Source organism: Tinamus guttatus, unplaced genomic scaffold, assembly GCF_059628265.1.
Source record: "Tinamus guttatus ecotype Peru unplaced genomic scaffold, ASM5962826v1 Tinamus_guttatus_pri_ptg000035l, whole genome shotgun sequence".
NCBI classification, from domain to species: Eukaryota; Metazoa; Chordata; class Aves; order Tinamiformes; family Tinamidae; genus Tinamus; species Tinamus guttatus.
This window is the reverse complement of record NW_028288569.1, coordinates 737,106-761,741: the sequence shown is the minus strand read 5'-3', so window position 1 is coordinate 761,741 and position 24,636 is coordinate 737,106. Positions and strand designations below refer to the sequence as shown.

At 44.5% G+C, this 24,636-nt stretch overlaps 1 protein-coding gene across 2 annotated transcripts in view; it reads left to right on the top strand.

Moving 5' to 3' along the window:
- The window catches only part of ILDR2 (immunoglobulin like domain containing receptor 2), a 37,522-nt gene extending 24,178 nt beyond the window's left edge, over window positions 1-13,344 (top strand). For both annotated transcript variants that reach the window (XM_088533208.1, XM_088533201.1), the window contains 6 exons: window positions 944-1,090; window positions 1,835-2,011; window positions 7,166-7,282; window positions 9,021-9,231; window positions 10,056-10,746; window positions 11,538-13,344. In XM_088533208.1, the coding sequence (XP_088389334.1) occupies window positions 944-1,090; window positions 1,835-2,011; window positions 7,166-7,282; window positions 9,021-9,231; window positions 10,056-10,746; window positions 11,538-11,573 (1,379 nt within the window). In that variant the 3' untranslated portion in view covers window positions 11,574-13,344. The remainder of the gene's footprint in view (window positions 1-943; window positions 1,091-1,834; window positions 2,012-7,165; window positions 7,283-9,020; window positions 9,232-10,055; window positions 10,747-11,537) is intronic.
- Window positions 13,345-24,636: the final 11,292 nt, after the last annotated feature.

Here is a 24,636-nt window from a genome sequence, read left to right as displayed (position 1 = left end):
CTCACAAAATCAGGAAGTTTCTTGGTCAGGAGATGTTCACTGACTGTTCCTTTGACCCAGGGAATCGCACGCGGTGGTAGGTGCACCCCTGTGCACACAGTCCTTTACAAAGCATGAAGTGGCCCAGAACTGGGAGCTGCCCTGGTTTGCGTTGAGCACCCGCTCACACCGTCACTGGTACTGCTACAGATTTCCTGGCAGCAAAGCCTGAACCATTTTCTGGCTCCCTTTCCCATGTAACGTGAACGGAGCCCATTTAAACCCCAGCCTGATTTGTGTGGACCAGCTCTTCTGTGTTGTCACTTGCGTTTTTCAGTCGTTCCATTTTGGAGCTTGGAGCATTTTGTCTGAGGCATCATCACAAGGAAAAAAAATGGTTGTTAGGTTTCCTGGCTGGCTGCAACGCCTGAATAGGATGTTCTTTCAGCACATTCAAAAGAATAATTGCCTGCGTGGGCCTAGTTGTGAAGGGGCAGGCCTGGCTCATTTACTGAGTTATTTATAGCATGCTTTGCACCGTCGTTTGTCCCACTAAAACTAGAATATGGGTAGAGAGCAAACACACAATCAAGGCATGAGCATGGCCAGGATGAATGTGTCTTCGATGGGAGCCAAATGTTGGGGGCGCACGTCCTGTGGCGTTCATACAGCTCTGCTGTGGGGCCCGTGGGTTTCTGTGCCGCTCACCTCCCGGGCAGCCCTCCTGCCCTCTCAGAGGCAGTGGGGAGGACCACATTTCAGTAACTGGTTCTCACCGTGGTGTGTCCTTTGTGCCTTGACACAGGATGAGATGTAGTCCTATGCAAGGAGGGAATCCGCTCCCTTTAAAGCCCCACTTATCTGCTTTGCCTCTGTATGTCTGGGGAGAGGAGGATGCTGCCATTCTCTTCTAGAGGGGAGTGCAGTCTGCCAAGTATGTCTTTTTTCTCCCTTTCTTTTCCAGAATGGGTCTTTGTGGGCCTGGTGATCCTTGGGGCGTTCCTGTTCTTCCTCCTGGTTGGGATCTGCTGGTGCCAGTGCTGCCCACACAGCTGCTGCTGCTACGTCCGCCTTCCCTGCTGCCCCGAGTCCTGCTGCTGTCCCCGGGCGCGTGAGTGACCCCACGCGAGCCTGAGGCAGCCCTCCAGCTGCACCTCCTTTGCTCCCCGCCAGCGCAGGAGAGGCAATCTGCTCAGGCAGCCCCCTTTGCCCTGAGCGTTTTGCCTGACTACAGAACGAGTTCCCAGGGAGCAAAGCATCTGACCCGGTGTTGGACGGCTGAGTGCTCAAAGTTAATTACAAATGTATCTGCCAAGCCCTCCCCGCCTCGGCAGCCGGCCCGTGTTGCAGAAGTGTCATGATCCCCTACCAAAGTTGCCATCCTGTCAGCGAGTGTTGCGGGGGCAGTACCGAGCACATCCTGGGAGGTGTCTTCCTGACACTGCAAAGCAGCTGCCCCGTACACCAGCGTAAAATCTTTACAACCCGTCAAGGTTCCCAGTTAGACTCAGGCAGATCTGTCAAGTTTCATGAGCCTCATCCCTGCAGCTTGAGTCATCGGTTGTTTTTAGAGTTGAACTGCCACTAAACTGTGACAGCGGTAATGCAGGCTGTAACACACCGAATGTCTTCCAGTCACGGCAGCTTGGAGCATTCACCCGACAAGTTAAGCTGCCATAGCATTTTTTAGACTTCCCCCTTGTGCCCTTTGAGATATAGAGAAGTTCAGGTTGGCCCTTTTGTCTTTTGATTTGTTGAGTTGTCTTCTGCTGGGTTGTCCCTAAGGTTGTGTGCAGTTTTCCTGGGATCAGGGGAGACTGGTGTGATGCTGACGGCTGCTTTTTTTCTTTTTTAGTGTACGAAGCAGGCAAGGCCGCGAAAGCTGGATACCCTCCTGTGGTCTCCTCCATGCCAGGTCCCTATTACATCCCCACTGTTCCTGTTGCTGGTGTACCCTCTCCTGCTGTGCTGAGGGATAAGTCGCACCCCCCTCCCTTGGCCCCGAGTGAGACCAGCGGAGGAAGCCAAAATGGTAATTTGCACCACTAGGAAGTGTGTACCCTTGACTGGGAGCAGGACTGGGAAGGGGAGGCACAAATGGCACTGAAAGAGTGGTATGAGCAGAAGAAATCTAGAGCAACTGCATTTTAATCCTTGCGCTGCCACTAACATTTCCATCCCTTAGGACTACATGGACCAACTTTTCCAATGTCATCAGACAAGTATCAGTTTGAGGGGACCCAATTACACCAATGGGATTTGGAAGTGTAGGATCCCTCCCTACAGCAAACTTTTATTTCTTTAGGATAAAGATGGTTGCAGAGGGAGCAGAAGCAGTGGCTGTTTTCCCTGTAGAGCCTCGCAAACTGCTCTTGCTGCTCCAAGTAGGGCACTGCTTGCCTTCCTCTGGCAGTGTTTTTTGCTGCAGTGTGTTTTGCTGTCCCTGTGGCAATTTGGGCACACAGGGAATGTTTCCTCTGCCCTTCTGTCCCAGGGCTGTTGGGGCTGGACCCTCTCTGCAGCCTCATGGCAGCCAGTAGGCTGCCTTGCTAGTTCAGCCTTTGTGTTTGTAGAGTGTGGGCAATACAAGCCTGGCAGCTAGAAGGGAGATACGGATCAATACGGATGTGCCGGGTGAGCCAGATGACCTGATGAAGGTCGCTTCTCAACTGCAAAGGAAGCCACCTTCCAAGAAGAGGAATGTGGCTATATAACCACATCCAGCCACTCTTCAGGATCAGAGTGCTGCCTAAATTCAAATGTGCTGCAGTGGGAGAAGTGACCCTCACCAAGACAGAGTCATCCGTAGTGTTGGCCTTGTCCTGCTGACACAGTATGTTTGCTATTGATCCAGCTGCATGGACAATTTCAAGACACTTCATTAATTCTCAAGTGTTAACTTTGATCATAGCAGTGTGGTGGTAAGACGTTCCTAAAAAGGCACTATGAAGTAGCATATTCAAAAAATAAAGCTTTTGGGATAGCTTTCTACATCTTTCCCCTGCCCCTGTCCCAGTCAGTATAGTAACCTTTTTGGAATTAACAAAAAAAAAAAAATCCTTCAATAATCATATATTTTTTCCCACCAAAATGACAACCAGGGTCTGTAATGGACCCCTTTGAAATAGGCAATCAGTCACTAACCCAAAACAGAATATATCCAATGCAATATTCAGTGTCAGAAATTGAGGAAGGTCAGAAGTGTTTTGTTTTTTTTTTTTCCTTTCTGTAAAATGTGACTGCATATAGAACATGGGATTAGCTTTGGGAACTTTAGAAATGTTTTAAGAATCCGATCACAGCCAAACACTCAGCTTTTCTGACTTTAGTAGCAGAGCACAAGTACAGAATGAAAAAAACTGTGGATATGTTTGAAAAACAAATGGAATGTGTCTTCCACACAACATCTCATAATTATTACATAGACAGAAGTATTTATTATTTAGTGTGGCCCAAACTGGTAGGACTTGGGTCCTCAACACAGAACTTGACAGGAAGTCCTAAATATTTCCAGGAAAACCATTATTACACACTTTTGAGTGTTGCGGCAGCAGAATAGAGATTTTTTACCTTTGCTGATTCGTATTTAATGCAGCAACACTGACAAACCCTCAGTCTGGATCAGGTTCCTGGTGGCTAAGGGACTGTACACAACAGATGTTCCTTGAACTGTGGAGCTAAAGAAGATTGATATCCTGCACTGTCTTTTAAGGTTCTCCATAAAGCCAGAATATTCCCTAACTGCAGGTTGTAGAAGAGAAAACACATTCTGTGGCTATTCCAAGCTACTTACTTGCTAGCTGCCCAGACAGTGAGCTAAGTAAAACAGGTAACGGTTTAGCTTATAATGACCACTTTTGTCCAGAAGGAGCACTAATTGTGGCCTTTGCATCCTCCACACAGCCGGTGTAGGCTTGATCTGAAACTTGTGAAAACTTGATGTCTTTGAGACCTCAATCCTGCTGCCAAATTTATTTAAAAATGGTCAATGGAGTCTTATAGAAGTTGCAGGTTCTGTAATCCTGGTTTCCAGGCTAAAAATGGCAGCTCCTGCCCTAGATAGCTTCTGTGCTTAGAAACAACTCCCATGAGGTTATCTAGTCAGCAAACAAAGGCATTTTGGAAATTTTCTTAGAGTTATGTAAAAGCCATGTGACCAGGCAAGGATTTTCCTCAGTTTAGACTGTAATTGGTAATCAGTACTGTGTCACCATCAAAACAGCAGGTCTCTGCCTTCCCTTAACCGCAAGGAAGTCCCAAGGACGTGTAGGAACTGAGTCCTAAACTTAGGACTAGATGGGAAAAAAAAAAAGAAAAAAGACCCTTCCGTCTTTCTTATTTAGGAGTGTTGGCAACATGTAAATTAGATGTGTGCTCTGCATATTTTAAACGCAGTAGTTACAGGTGAGACCATTGCATAGTTTCCTTGAACCACGCAGACAGGGAAGCTTTTGATCTGAGAGCTGGACTCTAGACCTTTGATGTGGAAGGTGTTTAAGGTCTCTCTTACTTCCTAACCATACTTGTCTGAAAAAAAATAGTAGTGCTGACCTTTCTGGGGAGGGAAACAATCTGCAGTTTTGGCTGTCTTGGTTCCACCCACAGAAGAATTAAGTGTCTAGCATTACACAAATTAACACACAATTATACAGTACTAGAAATTTATGAGCTCTTCCTGGGGAGAAAATGTGGCCTAATGGAGAAGAATGTTCCATTTCCACTGACTTCAGCGAATGATTCTTAACCTCTTTTCATCTTCATTTTCTTATAATTAAAATTAGCCTAAAAATATTCAGCCCTTATTGAAATATTTTGGCATTTTACAGATGAGCGTGCAAGGGAGAAGCCCTAAGAATTTGGGTTCTTTAGATGAAGGAATAATAAAAAGAATCAAGACATTGAACATTCATTATCATTGCAAGAAGTATTTGATAAAGTTAGATGCAAAATATGCATTATTTATAATGGAAATTACTTTTTATGAGCTGCGCTTGGTCATTTTTTGCAGATTTAATTCCAATGTTAATTTCTAAATGCTCAGAGAGCTAACCAAGAGATTAATTTTCCTTTTGATACACTGCTGCAATAGCAAGTTGAGCATGAAGTTAGCGTGAAGCCTAGCTAATTCTCCATCAGTTCCAGGAGCTATAGATGTTGCCTAAATAAATGTCTGGCATAGTCCTATAGTGAGTAGCAGCCCTAGGGAGACAGCCTCTAGGGAGCTGCCAGTTCAGGTTCCCCAAAGGTTACTAGTAGGTCAAAATCATTTCCAGCTGATGGTTGTCTGTTGGCCCGTTTAAAAATGAGGTGGTAATTTAGCTGCACTCCTAGCACACACGTTAGGTGAAATAACAGTAACAGGCCTCTTTCTTTCTGGTAAGGCAGACTGTGGACCTCGCTTGGCTGTTGCTGCTGCTGTGCCAGCTCTGTGAGCACAGGAGGAGTCATCACTTCTCCGGCCGGTCAGGGCAGCCTGTCTTTGTACCAGCAACCTTGCTTAAACAGGCATGATGGTCCTATGTTTCAGAAGGCAGCGGCAAAGTTTCTTGTGTTCTGCAAATCACTGTGTGCGTTTACAGTCATTCTGTGCACACTGGTGGTAATATTAAAATGCAGCAAAACTCCAGACTGCAGGTAGCTGAGCTATCTGGATATCCTCTGGAGACACAGCGAAAGCTTAAGCCTGCTAGACCCATACTATGTCTTAACATCTTAACAAGATACCTTTCAAGATTTGGTTATTTACCTTACAAACACACAATGAAAACACACAGGAAAGCATTTTCCATTTCACAAGTAAGGGAATCTGCAGGATTATTACAGGCATCTTCCACCCATTTCTGTAGCACAGGCATTTCTTGAAGCAGAGCATTGCTATTAAGTAGTGCACAGAGACAGGCACAGCAGTTTAGGACAGAAGGTGCCTAAGAATACTTCTGCCAAGTCCTTGCTCTGCCCACACAGTGCATACCGTGCCACGCACCATCAAACCCATACGTTGTTGTTAATGTATCAGGATGCAGGCTAAACGCACAAGGAACAGGTTGGATCATGACAGCAGTGCTCATGCAACACTACAGTACTCACACAAGATAACATGTTAAGCCTGTGCAAAGCACAGGGGTTCATTTCATAGTGGTAAGTGGAGAGTCTCCGTAGCTGTTTTCCAGTGAGGGTGAATTTGAGGGCTAGATTTGTAGTCCTGTTCTGAAGGTTGACCTGTGTTTCTGTTGGTGCTCGCACAGCCCCAGGCTGGGGTCTTTGTTAAATCTTCTGCTCTGGAAGCTGTAGCCTCTCGGAGGTTGGGACGGCTGGAGTTCTGTGCCCGCTGAATGTCTGCCTGTCCTGAGGTAGCCAGGCTCTTCACAGGGTTACAGGGCAAGTGTGCAGGGAGCCAACCTGCCAGAGTCAGAGCTCCTGTGGCTCCAAGTCTCTAGGGGCCTCTCTTCTGCACACCGAGAAGAAGGCGATAAAACCAAAGTGCTGCCCAGTCCTCCCGTGCAAATGGAGTAATCAGCACATAAAAACTGCCAGAGCAGGCAGTTTCACAGGCACCTAGTGACCTGATTGGCCCCATTACTGGATCTGGTGTAAATCTCCAAGCGGTGTGACTTGCCATATGGGACCTACTGTATTTCCATGGAGCTTCTCCGACTACATGCTCTGCAACCTGTGTGAACATAATTTGCAGGGACGGGGAGGGTGGAGTGGTGCAGCAGAGCCGCAGTGCCCAGATACTCAGCCCTCCACTCCGCCTGCACACTGGGTGCTTGCTGCCCCTTCTGCACAGAGGAAGCCTGATCTGGGACTGCACTTCCCATACCATGACAGATCTGTGCAGTGCTAAGGAAGGGGACGTGAGTGCTACTTTTCTCCTCGCTATCCCCTAAATGAGGGAGAATCACTGTGTCAGTGGCACCATTTAGTGCATCTTTTCTTCCAGACTGGGCATTTCCAAACCCATCTTTTTGCTGTTGCTGCAAACTTTATAAATTACATAGCTGCTCACAACTTTACATTCCACTTTACAGACAAGTGTCTTCTGGAGCAAGGGCTGGCTTGTTTTGTTTTGGAAGGTACAGCCTACCTACTTGCAGACTTGAACTCAGCTATAGAAGCAATGTTTTCTGAAAGTCTTGTTGGACTTAGACGTGTTCACTTCAAAATGCTTTTCTTTTCTCCCCAGCAGTGCGCAAAGGATACAGAATCCAGACTGACAAGGAAAGGGACTCCATGAAGGTGCTATACTATGTTGAGAAAGAGCTTGCTCAGTTTGATCCAGCTAGGAGGATGCGAGAACGATGTGAGGAACAAGCACGGTTTGAGTTTTTTTTTCTTTGACCTGAGAAAGACTCTGCAAACTCATAGTTAAAATTGACAGTTCACTGGTTTGGCCTCAAAGCCTCTTCTTGGGTTTACAAGAGGAAATGGATAAAATTTAGATTTTAGGCATCAGTGGATATGTTCTGATTATGAAGAGTTGTTGCTTACCTAGTCATCCTTCATTAGTACGAACAAGGTATGGGAGACAAGTGCTCATGAAAATCAGCTACTTGGGTAGCTTTTGGGTCACCAGTGTCTGAAAAGTCAGGTTCATACTCATGCCTTCTCCAGCCAATAGCTGTGTTAATAACAGGGATTTTGTGCCCATGACTTCTAGTCTTACAGGGTGGTGCCGGTGAATTCCGAACAGGGGGATAGGAGGAGGTGATTTTTTTTAAAGCTGTTTTGTTTTTGGAGGCTGCAATGGCTGCAGTAGGTTTCGAAGGATGGGAAAAGGTAGTTTGGATTGGCTATTGCCTTGCAAAGGGAGCAAGGAGTACAGGATACATTGAGGAGCCAAGGGGATTTTTGGGAGGTTTTAGAGCACTGGTCAGTGTAAGATCAGAGCTAGTGTATGCATCAGTACTCATGGGCTGGCAGTCAGCTGCAGGGGAAGGGGAAGAAGGTGGTGATAGGGGCATAATACAGACTCAGAATTGAGCTTCCATGTGGAACTCCTCACTGTGTTCCCACAGTGTCTTGCAGGTTTTTTTTTTCAATAAACAAAGCGTGCACTTACTGCATCCAAGTGAAGGTCTTTCCACACAATGAGGTGGAGGTGCAGCGGTGGGACGGGCTGGGTCCTCCAGCTGTTGTGCACACAGGTGACAGCAGTAAGCTGGAGGCTGACACGTGCCCAGCACAGTTCCTCAGGGCAGGATCTGCCTCATGCAGAGCTAACCCGTATCAGGTGGAGACACTTTGAGAACAGACGCCTGAGATGCTGCAAATCTAGGAAGGTAGAAGCTTTAGGGAATGGCATTACATCAAGACTCTGTATAGATTAGGCATAACTAACAAATTATATGTATTTCTAAAACAGTCATTGCTGAGCACACTGTCTTCTCCACCCACAAGATTTACTATAAAAAGACTTCTCCAGATTGGTATGTCAGGCCTCCAGATGTCAGTGTGTTTGACAGGGTACAGACTGACTGTCATTCAGTCTTTTTCTTTCTTTTTTTTTTTTAAATCTCTTTTTGAGGGGGTTGGTTTTGTTTTAGCTGGGCAAGTCAGGCCAAATCCAGAGCCAGCCTGTCTCACACCAGCAAGGGGGAGGCGGCACAACTGTTGTGGTGCAGTTCCACCAAGCAGAGCGCCTACTTCTCAAGGGAGGAGAGCTCACACATGTTACTGAAGCAGCACTGAGGACTTCTGCATGAGGACTGAACTCAGTTGCCTAAGCAGAGGCACCAGGTGCCATTTGATATACCAGTATAATATTATCACCTGGCCACCAGCTACCCGCTCATAAGGGCATGGAGTCTCCTGTGAGCTCAGTGACAACTCTACATCCAAGCTGAGACCCAGAGGTCTTTAGCAAGAGTTTGGAGAAGGGTTTCGGATTCCATTTTTATCTTTTTAATGGGAGGCTGCTCAGCTTTTTTTCTGAAAAAGCTGCAGCCAAGTCCAACACGCTCTTCCTGTCCTCTCTTTTTCCCTCACACACACTATTGAGTGAAGGATGTTTCATTCTTTTCTTGCAACGTCCCCTACAGATAACAACACCATCTCTGAACTCAGCTCTTTGCATGAGGAAGACTTGAACTTCCGGCAGCCTTACCGTCAAGTGCGAAGGAAACCGCTTCCTCCTTCAGGGGACCTGGATGGGGATGCTGAATACTGGGCAGGAGTGATTGGTGGGGGCAGCACATCAAGGTCACAGGCTGTCCCTGATTACAGAGATGAGAGGGACAGTTACCGGCACAGGTAAGGAAAGGAGACGAGTCAAGTGTACTTGTAGTTTTCCCACCTTTCCTATTGCTCTGGTTCTGTCTAATAGAATAGAGGTGTTCACAATGGCAATATAGAAACTGGAGAGGACAGAATCAATCTGATTCCTGCAAGTCTGCTGAAGCTTGCCTGGTTGGGCCAAGCTAGATGCTAGTCCCCGTCTAGTTGGGATGTAGCAGTGAGATCAATAGGAAGCCAAACGACCCTCTTCAAAGTGCACTCCTAGAATTTGTACCCGTTCCTTCCAGCAGCTCTCAGTGCTGGTACACTTTGTTAGGAAGCACAACCAAGTGCTGTGTTGCAGCAAGACCTGCACTCCCTGCCTAGAGCAGAGATTTCACTTCCTTCTTCCCTTACACACCTGCAGCCCAGTTCCCAAAAAGCAATGGCAGACATTTTTTTTTCCCTCAGTGGTGGGCTATAGTGTCAGATAAGTCCCTTTACACCTGCTTCAGAATTGCCCTACTGTGTGCTTCTGTAGTCAGGTTCTTGGGCTTCTCCAGGTGGATGTATGCAAACAGGCTTGGGGACAAGGAGAGACAAGGGAGGCACAAACAGGGATTAATCTCAGCTAACACTAGAACTGTCCTAGCCACACTAAACTGCCTTAACGGTCAGTGGGAAGAAGCAGGCATTTTTAGGATGTTATACATCTCTTCCTACAGCAGATGTTGAAAACAGGTCAGATGAATCATGCCTCAGGAGTGCCTCTTTCCCTTCATTGTCTTTGGAGGCGGCCGGGGGGGATGAGCTCAGATTAATCTTGCCCTGTGCCTAACATTACCTCTTTCCTTCTCCAGCCAGCAGAGATCCAAGTCTGAGATGTTGTCTCGTAAGAGTTTCTCTGTAGGAGTGCCTGCCGTCTCCATGGACGAGCTGGCAGCCTTTGCAGAGTCCTACAGCCAGCGGACCCGTCGAGCGGACAGCCAGGACACTCGGCGCTTTGAGCGGTCGGAGTCACACGGCGGCCGGAGCGGAGGGCTGCCCCACCAGGACAGCTCCATGGAAGAGTACTACACCAAGCGTAGCAGAGGGAACCGAGAGCCATTGACAGACTCGGATCGGGGCTGGTCATATAGCCCACCCCGGAGACGGGCCCATGAGGAAAAGCATCTACCCAGGCTGGTGAGCCGGACACCTGGAGGGAGCCAGAAGTATGATCACTCCTACCTCAGCAGTGTCTTGGAGAGGAAGTCCCGGAGCTACGATGAGAGCGGTGACCATTGTGAAACCCCCTCAAAGCTGAGCTCGCAACCCAGCCAGAGAGGAGGGGGAACCTATTATGCCTGGTCACCACCCTCTACCTACAAATCCGACCAGTCACAACAACAGTCGCAGCGGTCAGCATCGCCGCCTCAGCAGGAGGAAGAAGAGGACACCCTGCCCCCATACAGTGAGAGAGAGCTGAGCCGAGGCCCTTCGTACAGGGCCAGGGAACAGGCTTACCTCAATGCCTCCGACAAGAAGAGGAAGAAGGACCCCAAGAAAACAGTGAGACCATGTCTGGCTCTCCTGACCCAAATAGGCTGAGCAGGGAGCCAGCAGGCAGGGCTTATAGACCAGAGTTTAAGAACAAGGTGGCTCTCCAGGCAAAGGGTAGAGTCTGGAGACCCAATGTGGGGAGCCCCAGATAAGGGGAGTATGTGAGCAGAGCATTAGGAAGAGGGCAGTAACTGTGGATTTAGGAAGCCAGCAGGGGAAATAATTCCTGCATGGGACTTGATGATGGAGGGGAGATAACAGTACCAGGTTAACATCCCAGGATAACAGCTCACCTGTGCCTGGAACTGGGGAAGTACAAGCAAGTACAAGTTAGGGAATTGCTTTGGTTTGCAACAGTCTTTGAGCCTTATTTAAGAGGGATTGAGAGGTTCAGGTCTTCTGAGTCAGGACACATAGTATTAAGGAATTGTGTGACAGAGCTCAGGAGGAATCATAATGGAGCGGGATGACAGACTCCCATGGGTTCATACCCATGGGCAAATGCATGTGTGTGGACCGTGTGTGCTGAGTGCATTCATTCAGCATATGGAAAACATCCTCAGGAGCCTGGAGTACTGAGGATTGATGTTGCTGAAAGGTGAACTGTTTGAAATCTGTTCTGTCACTAGAGCAGCTAAGTTGCTGGTCCTGAGCTTAGGTGGCATGTACAAGAGAGAGTAGAAATGCAAGGCTGAGAAAGCTGATGCTATTCAGTTAGGTTTCTGTCAAAGCTACACCTGTCTCTTTCTGTGTTCCACAGGAGCTTTTCTGATCACATTTCTTTCTTCTTTTCTTCTTAGAACGATTTCCCCACAAGGATGTCCCTTGTAGTTTGAAGTTGTTGTGGACATATGTTGATGGGCTGCATACCATGAGGTGACTGCGATGGAAAAGATACAGATCTACAAGCAAAACAGGCCCCTGTGAACCTTCACAGCCACCAGCCATAGACTTTTGTTTCAATTGTTTGTTTCATCAGAGGAGCAGAGGCTTTTGTGAGAGACAGACTCCTATCAACAGCACTCAATCACAAAGACTCTGGGAGTCTGCCAGGAAAAGGAGGCCAGGGCTCTCTTTGGCACCCTGCTTCTCAGTACCCGCTACTCTGTGCTGGAAGGCAGCCATGTCCATGCTATTCCCACATCCCTGAGCTGTCTTTGTGCCTCTTGCCCTGTGTCATGCACAGAGAGAGGCCTGTCTGCATACCTCTCACTCTCACTGTCTCTTCTCTGTTTGGATCAAAATTGCCTCCATACTTAGAGCCTTTTCTGTATCATCCCCATACTGTGAGGAGGCCTTATTCTAACAGCTGTAGGCTGCCTCCAGTTGATTGGGCCCTAAATCTGGAGAGAAAAATCTACGTCCTTTCGATGCTATAGAAAAGGACTGATGAGGTGTTACTTTGGCAAGGGCTGAACAGAGAGAAAGAGACAAGTATGGGCTAGTTTGTTCAATATATTTAGTTCTGTTCATACTGTGATGAGAGTTGCAAGTGAGATTGCGTTGTTTTGAAAGTGGATCAAAGTAGCTTTTATTGTGATGAGAGCATGATGTGTTTTATCCCCCCTTCCCCAACTGTGATTTGTTTTGAGTACAGTTGCATTTCCTTGCAGCTGAGCTATGACCTGTAGAGCTTCAAGCTGGAATATTTTACTCTATCATATCATAAGCAGTGCTCTAGCTTTGCTGGTGTTCTGCTCCCAGTGCCACCAGACCTCTCTGCATAGTGGGCTTTTTGTTTTAGAGAAGCAAAATGGAGGAAGTTTGGGTGAGAAGGAGAAAACATCAGATCTTCATTCTGTGCTATTGGATTACTCCTTTGTGGTCATTGTTCCAAGACATGAAAGAGAGGAGTAATGGAAATATGATTAACGCTGTGGATGAACACAGACTTTGAAAGTTACTTTCAATTACAACCATTTCATTCACTTCCATTGTTACCTGATTTTAGTGGCTGTTGTCTCAAGAACAGCTGAATGCAGAAGTGAGTGCTTCACACCATTTGGAAGCCTGACATTCTGATTTTCCAAGGGTATAATACAGCCATTTCTTTATTTTTTGGCTGCTAAATTAAAATGAAATTTAGGTGAAGGAAGATGATCAGAATGTCATTTTAATATCCAATGTCTTGAGTCCCATGAGGCCTAGAAACAAGTTAGCACCTTGTTGTGTTACAGACACTGTCAGCCTCTGAAATGCCATCTCTCTTGTTACTCTGGAAATTTGGGAGCTAACTGGCCTCAAATTTGTTAGGTGCTCACTCTAGCAATACTGATCGGAACACTGGATTTATTAACATAGCTGCAATTCTCATAAAAATTAGATTCATTTCTGTATTACTGCTTTGCCATATCAGTTCACCATGAGCGGATTGGGGGAGAGGAAGAAAAATCTCCAAGGAATTGATGACATTACTGTATTCATGCTTGAAAGTAAATGGCTCTGAGGCTGTCTTCTATCCCCATGCTTCTCTAGTGATGAGTGTAGCTTTGTAAAGCCCAGTCCGGGGTCTCCCTGGCCAGAGAAGGGTTAGTTTGGAGGGCATACTGTATCTGGGTCTGTCTGCCCTGTTTTATTGCTGGAGATAATAAACTGTAAGTATTTTCATCTTTTCTCATCTTCAGTGTGTGTTTCCAGGAAATCATAGCACAGTTAACTAAGGGGTAGAGGGTGGTTTCTATTTGAGGTCTCTAAGGCCATGGTAACTCTACAGAGCTATTTTACATGTTCTTTTAAATTAAACATTTCACACCAGACATGAGGATATTGGCACACACACACACAAAAAAAAAATTTGGCATTTTGTTAGTCTGAAAAACTCTGGGAGCATGAATTTAAAGGGCGTTTAAACTGGCATATCCTTTTCATCAGACATCCAGCACACCCAAGGAAGCACTTTACATGGAAATTTGAAAGTGCTTCTGCAACAATGACTATGTCAGAGCAGGGCCAAAACAGTGATTTAAAGGTCTCTAGAGACCTGTATCTTTTAAATCATTTTGAAAGCTAGGGCTTTGAAAACCTGCCTCTTACCTCAGTTGTGTCATCCCTTATTTCATTCACTGTAGAGTTTATTTGAGCAAGCCCTGAGGAACGAGCTGTAAAAATCTAATCCTTCTCCTCATTTATTTGGATCAGTTTTGATTGCTTGATGCTGATGTTTTAGGGCATTTGGACACTAAATTTAGGAAGTTGCCATTTTGTTTATTTGGTTTATAAAAAGGTAGTTGTAAGCTAATTCTTTTAAGAAACCTATTTTAATTGTTCATTAAGATTGTCCAACATATTGCTTGAATCCAAGTACCTGGAAAAGTGTCAATGTTTTTGATGAAGACAGAATTACCTACTGACTAGTGGTTCTACAAATTTTACCAGATGAACAAAAATTTCAGCCTCCAGAAAAGAGCAGGTCGTTAATTCCCTAAAGTTGGATGCAGACAGTACCTATCTCTTTGCCCTGTCCTTCGTCTAGAATCGTAGATTTCCCGCACATTTTATCAGCAGATCCATACCTTCCTATACAAGTCTGAAAGGTTTTTCGATTACTGATGTCTGTCCTCAGGTTATCCTTATTTTTCCTATTAGAAATGTCTCTGCAGCAGCACCATGTGGAGCAAATCAGAAAATGAGGGACTTAGGATAGAGCTTCTGCCTTTATAGCTATATCACCCTGATGACCCAAGACTTAGATAAGCAGCAGAGAGAGGCACAGGGAGACAGAGGTTCATAGAGAGACTGAAGATTCACCTGTTTCAGATGGGAAGTAACAGTAGGTCGTCATCTGCACCATCTTTTAGAACACTTGCAGAATGCTGGCACTAGTGAATAACAAGCCTGATTGTTGCATTTAATGTGACAGTGACAGCATCTCCAACTATAAATTTTCCAGTGACCAATTTTTATTGCTGGCATAAAATTAAAATCCTTTTCATACAGGATATGGATGTCTGAGTCATATCAAGGGCACAGATGTGTTTGTAGTCTTAAAATAAAGCATCACAACAGGGACTAGCTGAGAAAACAAAAGAGGCGATGAGTGAATCCTCTAAAAAACATATGTGCTCTTAGAGCAATAGTGGGATCAAGTATCAGCAGTAAATCTAGTTGCGCTATCAAAAATGTGATCTCAGCTGCTGAAAAAAATGACATAATGGGAAAATAAATAGTAACATTAATGACTTTTCAATAATCCCTGTATTCCTTTGAAGTACACTGTAAAATTTCCAAGCAGTGTCTTTGCTGTGATCTCAGACCACTGAAATAGAAAATTATGTAGTGCTTGGAGTACACGTAAACTTTGGTAAACTCCAACATACACCACCCAAGACAAAGAGCCCAAAGAATCCAAGACTTTGTGTTGGCGTATAATAGAGGAAGGGAACTGATACTGTAAAATAAACATTCTTGACCTTGTACTTGTTATGATAAAAGTCAAGGAAGGCCCCAAGGAACATGCCGCAGGCCCACCTCACCTCCTGGGTAGCCAGCACTGACAGCTGTGGGTGCTGAGGCTTCCTTCCCAGCTTGTCATCTCGCGCGTGGGTGCTTCAGTAGCACCATAGGCTGTGGTTTTAACTGTGTTTTGTATCTCTGTGGGTAGCTGCTACCTGCAGATACCTGCAGGGGCCTTCCCAGCCTCTTCCAAAAAGCCTGCTTTAGGTAAGCAATACTTGACACAATTGTTACAATGTTACAAAAATAAGACAACTGGTTTTGTGATCACTGAAGAGAAAGCTGATCTTTCTTCATGCATATCTCCTCTACAAAGTTAGATAAAGCTGGCAGAAGAAATCTGTGGGAGGAAGTAATAAAGTATCAGGCAATGCTTGCCTTTGGCAGGGAGGGGAGGAGGGAGCATTTTCTGAGAACTTTTGGTCGGGAGTTTAAGGAGAGTTCACCACACATGGGTGCCATCACTGGGGTGTGACTAGCTTCTGCCAGTAACAAAATGATTTGACATGGCACAGAGGACCCTTGTTTGGCCAAGCTGTTGGACTGTTCCTATAGCTGTAGTTCGTCCTAAGCAAAGTAGCTAAGTCTCCATATACTCGGAGAGGAGTATGCCTCTTCTGACCCAAGGTCCCTCCCAAAACTTAGGCTCCGAAGAGATGCAGGAGGGCTCGAAGGCTGTACAAATACAAATCCTTGAGAAGGAGCAATCATGAAACCTTTTAGAAGTCAAACATTAACAAAAAATATTACTGGTGCATTAAAAAGTAATATAAGGACACAGTGTTTATTATGCTTGGGCTATTCTGAAAATAAATTTAATGTTGTGGAGATCATTTTACTGATAAACTCTGTAGAGCTGCCCTTTTTTTTTTTTTTTCCTGCTTGGATCTTTCACAAGAAGTTGTAGGTGAAGATTTACCTTGTGCCACTAAGAAGTACAGAGTTTGGGACAAGCAGAAACAGAAGCTAAAGTGGCTTTAACTGATTCCTTCATGGCCCGGGAGCAGAGAGACCTTTGGCATAAGCCGGACACTGCAGAGCTCATCCTATGACTGCCTGAAATCTCTGCAGTATATCATCGCCAGCTGGTTGTGCTGGGTCATATGTGCTTTTTACAGCACTGGTGCTGTTAAAATCACCCTCAGTTCACCTTGCAGCTCCTAAGGCCCCTTTCCCATTGCCCAGGAAACAGGACACCAGAAAAGAAGTATCTTAAGTAATATGATGGGTTGGCTAATGTTTGATAGTAGTAATAGTTTGATTCAGAGGCATCTCCAGAAATGTCTCCTCCACATCTATTGTCTTTTTGCTCTTACATTCTGGAATTACCAGAAACAACAATTGTAAAAATCAGGTTAATTAATACTGAAGAAATGTACCTGATGTGATCCCCATATGAATTCCCTTGAGACCTTTATAATTGCTTTTTGGCATTCACCCCAACCTGCACTGGTGCTTTTGCCAGGAGCGACTTAACTTTTTGTTGCTTTCTGCCTATCATTTTTTGTCACGCTTGTAATGCCTCTCTGAGCACTCTGTTTTCTTGACCATTTTCAGTTAACCTTCAGCTTTGTGCCTAAAGGAACCAAGTCAGTTTAGAAGTGGACTTAAAGTGGCATTTTGTAAAAAGACCTTTTTAGCCCCCTTAAAATAAAAATTGCAGAAAGCAAAACCAAGCACCAAGACCTCCAGATATTCCCTCAACCCCAAGCAGGGATGTTACTGAAACATTTTTAAAATTCAAGCTGAACGTAATTTCAAAATAAGTAAGTAATGTTTGCAGTATTAGGGCAACTACACTAAGAACTCTAAAGTGCAAACAACAGAAGCATACACCTTTGGTTTCCATTGTGCTCTGTGAAAGAAGTGGCAGAAAGAAGCAGCACATCATGAGTGGTGGAAGTGAGTGAGAAAGCAAACTGGATCCCAAGGTGCTAATAGTTGTATCTGAGTTTAAAAGTATGAACCAAAAGTTGTCAGGCTTCTTTTAAAAGCACACTCAGTTCAAGGAAATGGCAAGAGATTTTTCCTCTAATACCTCTTGGTGGCTCTTCAGCACACTTGCTCACTTTTTATGAAAGAAAAAAAAAATGCCTCCAGTTCTGTGCCAGCTGTGCGCTAAGAATCACGTACCTTGAATGCCCCAAGCACCAACCCCATCAAACTTGCAAGTCTCTTGCACATTGCTGGCTGTGCAGCATCACACCCATAGAGTCTGAGGAGCACCAACACTGCAGCTGTTGATGTCATGTATCCCCACATCACATATCCCAGTTCTGTTTGTGCAAGCTACACAGATCAGAAGCCCAGGCCAGAGGTGTCCAGCCGTCATTGACTTTCATAGCCCCTGCTGAAAACCCCTTGATGTTTCTCAGTGACTTGGGCTTTTTCTGTTGCTGCTCCTCACTTACACCAGCTGATTTTTTCCTCATTATGCAGTGAGTGGTTTGCTTTGCTGTACACAGATTTTGTTATTCCACTTACATTTCCCTTCTCTCCTGTAATGAAGTTACTTTATAAATGGGGGTGAAAAAGGAAAGACATAGCAATGCTCTATATAATATGCAGTACTTCCATAGCTTTCAGAGACATATTCTCATCCCTAATTACGGAGGATTATTCATTTGCCATGCTTGCAGCTTCCAGATTATTGCTTTTGAGTTGTCACCATGGAGAATGGAAAGAGCAAAAGCTGCTACTGAACTGTGTTTTTATTGTCCTGCAGACAAACAATTTACCCACTCTTTGCTAAAAAATGAGCAGCTGATACAATCTATTCTCATTTTTATTTATTTATTTATTTATGGTGATTACTGGACAACAAAACTAACATTTTCCAGCGGAGCGTCAGACCCCCTTAAAAATTTAATATCTAGCTCACTGAATAGCATCTATGAGCTTACTCTGCCTCCTTGCATAAAATAAATCCATAGATGTACTCTTTGGATTTCATTACTTCACACAAAGGATAAACTTTTGGTTTTTCAGCCCAAGGAGCTTCTTCCATGCAACCTTTATTAGAAAGTCTTAAGAAAGTCTTTTGTTCTTTCTTTCTTTTCTCCTTCCTTCCTTCCTTCCTTCCTTTCTTTCTTTCTTTCTTTTTCTTTCTTTCTTTCTTTCTTTCTTTCTTTCTTTCTTTCTTTCTTTCTTTCTTTCTTTCTTTCTTTCTTTCTTTCTTTCTTTCTTTCTTTCTTTCTTTTTCTTTCTTTCTTTCTTTCTTTCTTTCTTTCTTTCTTTCTTTCTTTCTTTCTTTCTTCTTTCTTTCTTTCTTCTTTCTTTCTTTCTTTCTTTCTTTCTTTCTTTCTTTCTTTCTTTCTTTCTTTCTTTCTTCTTTCTTTTCTTTCTTTCTTTCTTTCTTTCTTTCTTTCTTTCTTTCTTTCTTTCTTTCTTTCTTTCTTTTTCTTTCTTTCTTTCTTTCTTTCTTTCTTTCTTTCTTTCTTCTTCTTTCTTTCTTTCTTTCTTTCTTTCTTTCTTTCTCTCTCTCTCTCTCTTTCTTTCTTTCTTTCTTTTTCTTTCTTTCTTTCTTTCTTTCTTTCTTTCTTTCTTTCTTTCTTTCTTTCTTTCTTTCTTTCTCTCTCTCTCTCTTTCTTTCTTTCTTTCTTTCTTTCTTTCTTTCTTTCTTTCTTTCTTTCTTTCTTTCTTTCTTTCTTTCTTTCTTTCTCTTTCCTTCCTTCCTTCCTTCCTTCCTTCCTCCCTTCCTTCCTTCCTTCCTTCCTTCCTTCCTTCCTTCCTTCCTTCCTTCCTTCCTTCCTTCCTTCCTTCCTTCCTTCCTTCCTTCCTTCCTTCCTTCCTTCCTTCCTTCCTTCCTTTCTTCCTTTCTTCCTTTCTTTCTTTCTTTCTTTCTTTCTTTCTCTTTCCTTCTTTCCTTCTTTCCTTCTTTCCTTCCTTCTTTCTTTCCTTCTTTCCTTCTTTCCTTTCTTTCCTTTCTTCTTTTCTTTCTTCCCTATGTACACCTTTCGTTGGCTGTTTGATCTCTTTGTTGTTATGTCTGCAAAATATTATGGATTGATTTTTTTTCTCTTCCATAAACAACCAACCTTATTCAGCCTCCATCTCCACATCATAAATAATGGATGTGGGTTCCCTCACTGTGGATGGAATCAGAGCAGCATTTACATGGTTAGAGTCATACCTGGTAGGCATTATCAGCAGTCAGGAGCAGACAGGGCACATGCAGCTCCCAGTTCTGGTTTGTATTATCCTTATGCAAGGCACATAATTCTTGACCCTTTAGCTTCCTCACTGCAAAATGGGAAACAACACAAAGACATCTGGTTCCTAAGGCAATGCTGGTGAAATCCTGTGCCTTCAGCCCCACTCCCCCATAGCATCTCTTCTGAACGCTGCAGTACGTCACGTCTCAACTCCAAACTTTCTGGCTCTACCTGAGCTGAACATCTCAGCTTTTACCCTCAACAAATACAGATTCAGGGCTCAAATCTTACGATACTAGTCTTCATGTTCATACTCTTAGCAACAGTGGTTCCAGGCTAAAACACCATATAAGCCAGCTCTTTCTATGGAATCTCATGCAGTGCAGCCCTCATGTGGCAGGAGCTCCCCAGGTCAGCGCTGATCACTGCAGGGCACCATCCAAGGAAGCCCGAATCACAAAGCCCTCCAAACCAGCCCTGCTGGACTGCGAGCTTGACTCGCCTCCTGCTTTATTCAAAGGAGCCCATTGCTCCCGCCTACATTTCCCGCTTGTTTCAAATGCCTCACACACACACACACACACACACACACACACACGAGGGTGGTGGACAGCAACCCTCCAACGGCGTCCCCTGGCCGAGTCACCAGGCCCGCGCGCCAACGGCCATTCGTGCGCCAACTGCCGCCACCTGGAGACCGCCTGGTCGGAGCGGGGGCAAAAGGCAGTTCTGCTCCAGCTCTGTGGAGTTACACGTAGCTTCAGCGTTTCTGGGTCGCCTGGCGCCCTTCTCATTGCCCATCTTGTCAGAAGGAAAGGCCCTCCAGTTACCATTTGCAGCAGCAGGCTTTTTGCTGGATAGAAGGTTTGGTGAAAGGCTGACTACATGAGCACATAGCTCTTAAGTTGCCTTTTTCAAATTAAAAGGTTCTTGTTAACACCTTCTTAAGCTTGTGTAAGTGTTCAGTGTTTCTTTGGACCCCTTTATTTGGACCTCCTACTACGCTAGGGAAAACAAACAAATAAAACCAACCAATCAACCGACCAACAAAATTAAAGACATGTTCATGCCCATAAGCAGGACAAGTGTTTGTACCTCAAAGCCAGCTGAAACTACAGAAATGGCAAGAGCTCACCCTGCTCCTGAGGAGGTCACTGATGGCTGGAGAAAGGCACACACTAGCAAGGTAGAAACCAGTGCAGACCCTGGCTACCTCTCATACAAAATACAGCCGTATATATTCAGATTAAGGGCTCACTTTGGGCCTGAGTTCTTGACTGTATGGTTACAAATGTGTGGTTCAAGGTCATTTGTGAAACAGAGAAATTAGTCTGCAAAAAAGAAAAATGCCTGAAGTGTCCAAGCACCACTTATTACAGGAGGTGTGATGCTTTCAGACAGTCTTCACATTTTGGTTATGTACGAAGTTGTTTACATTACCTCCTCTCTAGAGCAGGTGCGGGTGATCTTCATGTCCCAGTCATTACGTCTCTGTAAGCAACAGATTAGTCAGCACACTTATCTCTGAATAGGTACTCCAGAGTGGGGGGAGTTGAGCTCCAACTGGATACATTTAATACCCAAGAGCCTGCTAAATGTTTAATTTAACTTTTCTCTGAAGTTCTCTGTTTCCAGGCAAAGATAAAAGTTGTGTCAGTTTCTCCAGGCCTTAATCCTGCTCACATTGAAATCGATTTTTCTTGAGGATGTTAGCCCCCAGGAAAGTGGGTGCTCCGGTAGAGCTTTAGCCCAAAATGCTAACAACAGCTTTGCTTCTTACAGATGCATTGCTGTTATCTTACCTAAAGACTACTGCATCCATTTGCCATCATTAAATATATAATCAATCACAGAAAAGACACTGCTACCTGTAATCTGCAAAAATGACATCCATTCCAAATGGGAGGATGTAGGGATAGGTTGAAGTAAGTCAGACCAGAGAGAACTTTTGTGACTGCCCTTGGCTCCCAGCTCACCTTTCCTGAGGGTGCACCTTGCTCTTGCTGCTCCCTAACAAGGGAAATAGAAACCTGTCTCATCTTCAGACCTGCAGGATTCTGCCACAGGATGAGGTTACTAAGAAGAAAGACTACTTTATCTATTCATGGTTTTCTCTTTCAAGTCTGTGGCAATCTCAGACCTTGGAAGATAGGCCTGCGCAGTTAAAATTTGAGGAATAAATGTCTAAAAGGCAGATCTTACAAATATTTATTCACATGCTTGGCCTCTACTGCTAAGCATATGCAGACAGGATGTGTGGGCTGGTGCGCTTTTTTTTTTTTCTAAACCCAGAGCCATACTCCTTGAGCTGAAATCATCAGCACAATCAAGTATGCATAATTCCTGGGAGTCAAATTAGCAAAAACATAGTCATCAAGCATCCTAGAGCAGCCTCTTTACTGAGACAACATTGTGCGTTCCCTTTCAGCCGCAAGCTACTGATGCAACTTGTTTTTTTGCGTCTTTGCCGAACACCAGCTGTCAAGACCAGGAGGACAGTAGCTGGTCTCATGTACAAACGGACCTTTCACCTAATGACCAGAGTGACGGAGTGTATGTGGGTTAGCAGGTGTGAAAATAACGTATGCTATAAGTAGGACAGGAGTGAAAAAATTTTTTTGCTTGTTTGTCTATATCTATATCTAGAAATTTGGGTGCATGTATATGTGTATGTATGGTCAGTCTTATTTCTACTTCCTGAAAAGAGATCCTAGGCTGTCAGCCCAGCATAATACCTAAGCAGAAAATTCAATTCCCTACCCCCAGTTTCAGTAAGACAACTTAGGCTGAGTCTTGGAAATAGCTGTAAAATAAAAGTTATTGCACCAGAATATTATAATCAAGAGGTCTCCATGGACAGCCTGTCATCCCAACGATAGAAACTTTGTAATTAAGCAAAGATGCCTTTTCAAAGCTGAAACAATTTTTAAGTGCCCCTGCTTCCTTCATCCCATCAAGGAGTCTGCAGTTGCACTGAACTCCTAACAACAAAAGGTTTTAGAGGAGTTCAATTGAACTGGAAGTTTAAAAGTCTAGACACTCTGTAACATGAAGCCTGCAGAAAACACATTTGAAAAATGTTTGAAGAGTCTTTACACAGTTTTGCACTACTACAAACATCTTTGAAAGGAAAAGTGCAGGCAGCACCCCAAGCATTGCTGAGGAGACCTGATAGCCATGCATTTCCATGAGAAGCTCCACATTACTCGCAGGCAAAGCAATTAAGCTTTTGTAGCTGAACTTAGCCGAGTTCCTGTTTGAACATCTCAATTACACTGATTTCATGATTAACCTTGTTCCAATTAATGGAAAAGAAAAAAAAAAAAAAAAAGGAAACCAAGGGCAAAATATTGGACAAACTGTTTAAGCTAATGAGGGAGGACACCTGGTGCTTGCGAAGCAGCTGGTAATAAGAGCCTGGAGGAGAATAAATGGAAAACAGTACTTCTGGTAAGTAAAAAATTCAACCACATTCAACCACAGGAGCGAACCTCGGCGCTCATTCCCTGGTCACCTGCTCTACTATATTCTGGAACAAAACTAGTTGCAACAGTCCACGTGCAGTAAATAATTGCTCCTGGAGGACCACTAATTGAGCAATGCTGTCCACTAGACTCCTGTAGGAGCTCCATATCTAGGAGACCTGGAGACAGGTCCACCAAGAACACTTAGTCTGGGCCAAGTTGAGCTAGATAGCCTATCTAGCTGCAACATGAAAGCGAGATCTCCAGGAGATCAAGCAGCAGACATACAGGCATGTATGTTCTCACTCTTGGTTGTCTTTCTGGGACAAAAAGGTTCTCCCAAAATGGCCCACTGCTCATCCTTCCTGCTGTCCCTATGTGCATGATTAGGAGAGACTGTGGAAGATGTAGGACAGAGTATGTCCTCAGTTGTTGCTCTTTATACTCCCCACCCTCTTTTCAAAGGTAAAGGAATTGTATGTTAAGCTGAATTGTATGTTGTGGACTTGGAAATGGGGCTCATCCCCACCAATTATGAGGAATTTAGTAAGAAACAGCATGAACCAGAGGTAAAGGTGCTGTCGTGGAAGGTGTCCAAAGTTCTTGTGCAACTGCAGCATCAAAAGAAAAGTTTTTTTTTTTTAAACGTTGCTTATGTTACATGCATAAATACCAGGAAAAAAACAAACAAACAAAAACAAAACAGCACAGAGGGCCCTGAGAAGCAAAGACAAAAGATGGATTAGCAAGGTATGATTCAGCAGTTGTTGCCTGCCCATGTACAACGCAGACACACACACAGAAAAAAAAAACAGCCAAAATCTACTGACCAGGGAGAGTGTGAAGTGCCCAGATACGATGCAGCCAGACCTGCATGAGAAGAGTTGAGACAGGGGCGTGTGTGGGGAGCTGCCTACAAGCATAGCACTTTCGGGTAATGCCATTCAGTAGGCTGGCTGTGTGCCTGGTGTGGAAAATAAATCAGAAACAGGAGCGGAGCCAGAGAGTGCTGGGGAGTTCACCTGGGCGGCTGCCACTTGGCATCTCTGTGTAGAGATAACACCCGGCACTCTTCTTTCCCTTACTGTCCGGATATGGGTAACCATGCTGTCCATCGCAATGCTTTGCTCCTTCCTTGAATGACTGCAGGATAGGCTGATACTCCACGGAAAGGCCGGAGTCCCGTTAGCTGACAGGGGAGAAGGGTGGCTCCCTTTCAGAATCGGCACCATTTTGGTCACTCTGTGGTGAGAGCACTATAGAAATGCAGTGTATTTCCCACAGTAAAGCAGCAATGGAAGTATTTATCTTCCTGACAGGGTGGGAGGTAGAGAGTTGTAGAAACAATAAAGGCAAAGTATGAGGCTTTTCAAGATCTAGTCCTCCTTAGAAAACCCATGCATCTGTAGACTAAGCTTCAAAAGAGGGACAACTTTTTGTCATGCAGAAGGGGATGATTGCTCACTGGTAAAGAGAGTAAAACCCAGAGTTCTACTTTCATATAATTAAGAATGCCTCAAAAATTTTAACATTTTAAACAACATCTTTTTGAGGAACTAACAGCAATACTACAGCCAAGGGGCTGTAGTATTTATTTCCTTTTTAGGCTGTCTATTCCTCATCATTTATTCTTCTCTGTTAAAAATTTACCAAGTCTTTCAGCCATATGCGTGCTACTGCTTGTGAGGCTGTAGTCTAGAAATAATGCAGTTTAAGGTGAACCCTCCAAAATCTGTCCTTTAAAAAAGGCACATAATTTTATGGATCTAATTTAGGGCACAACCACACGAACAATTAATCAGCACAGTGACACTGATTCAGGCTCCGGG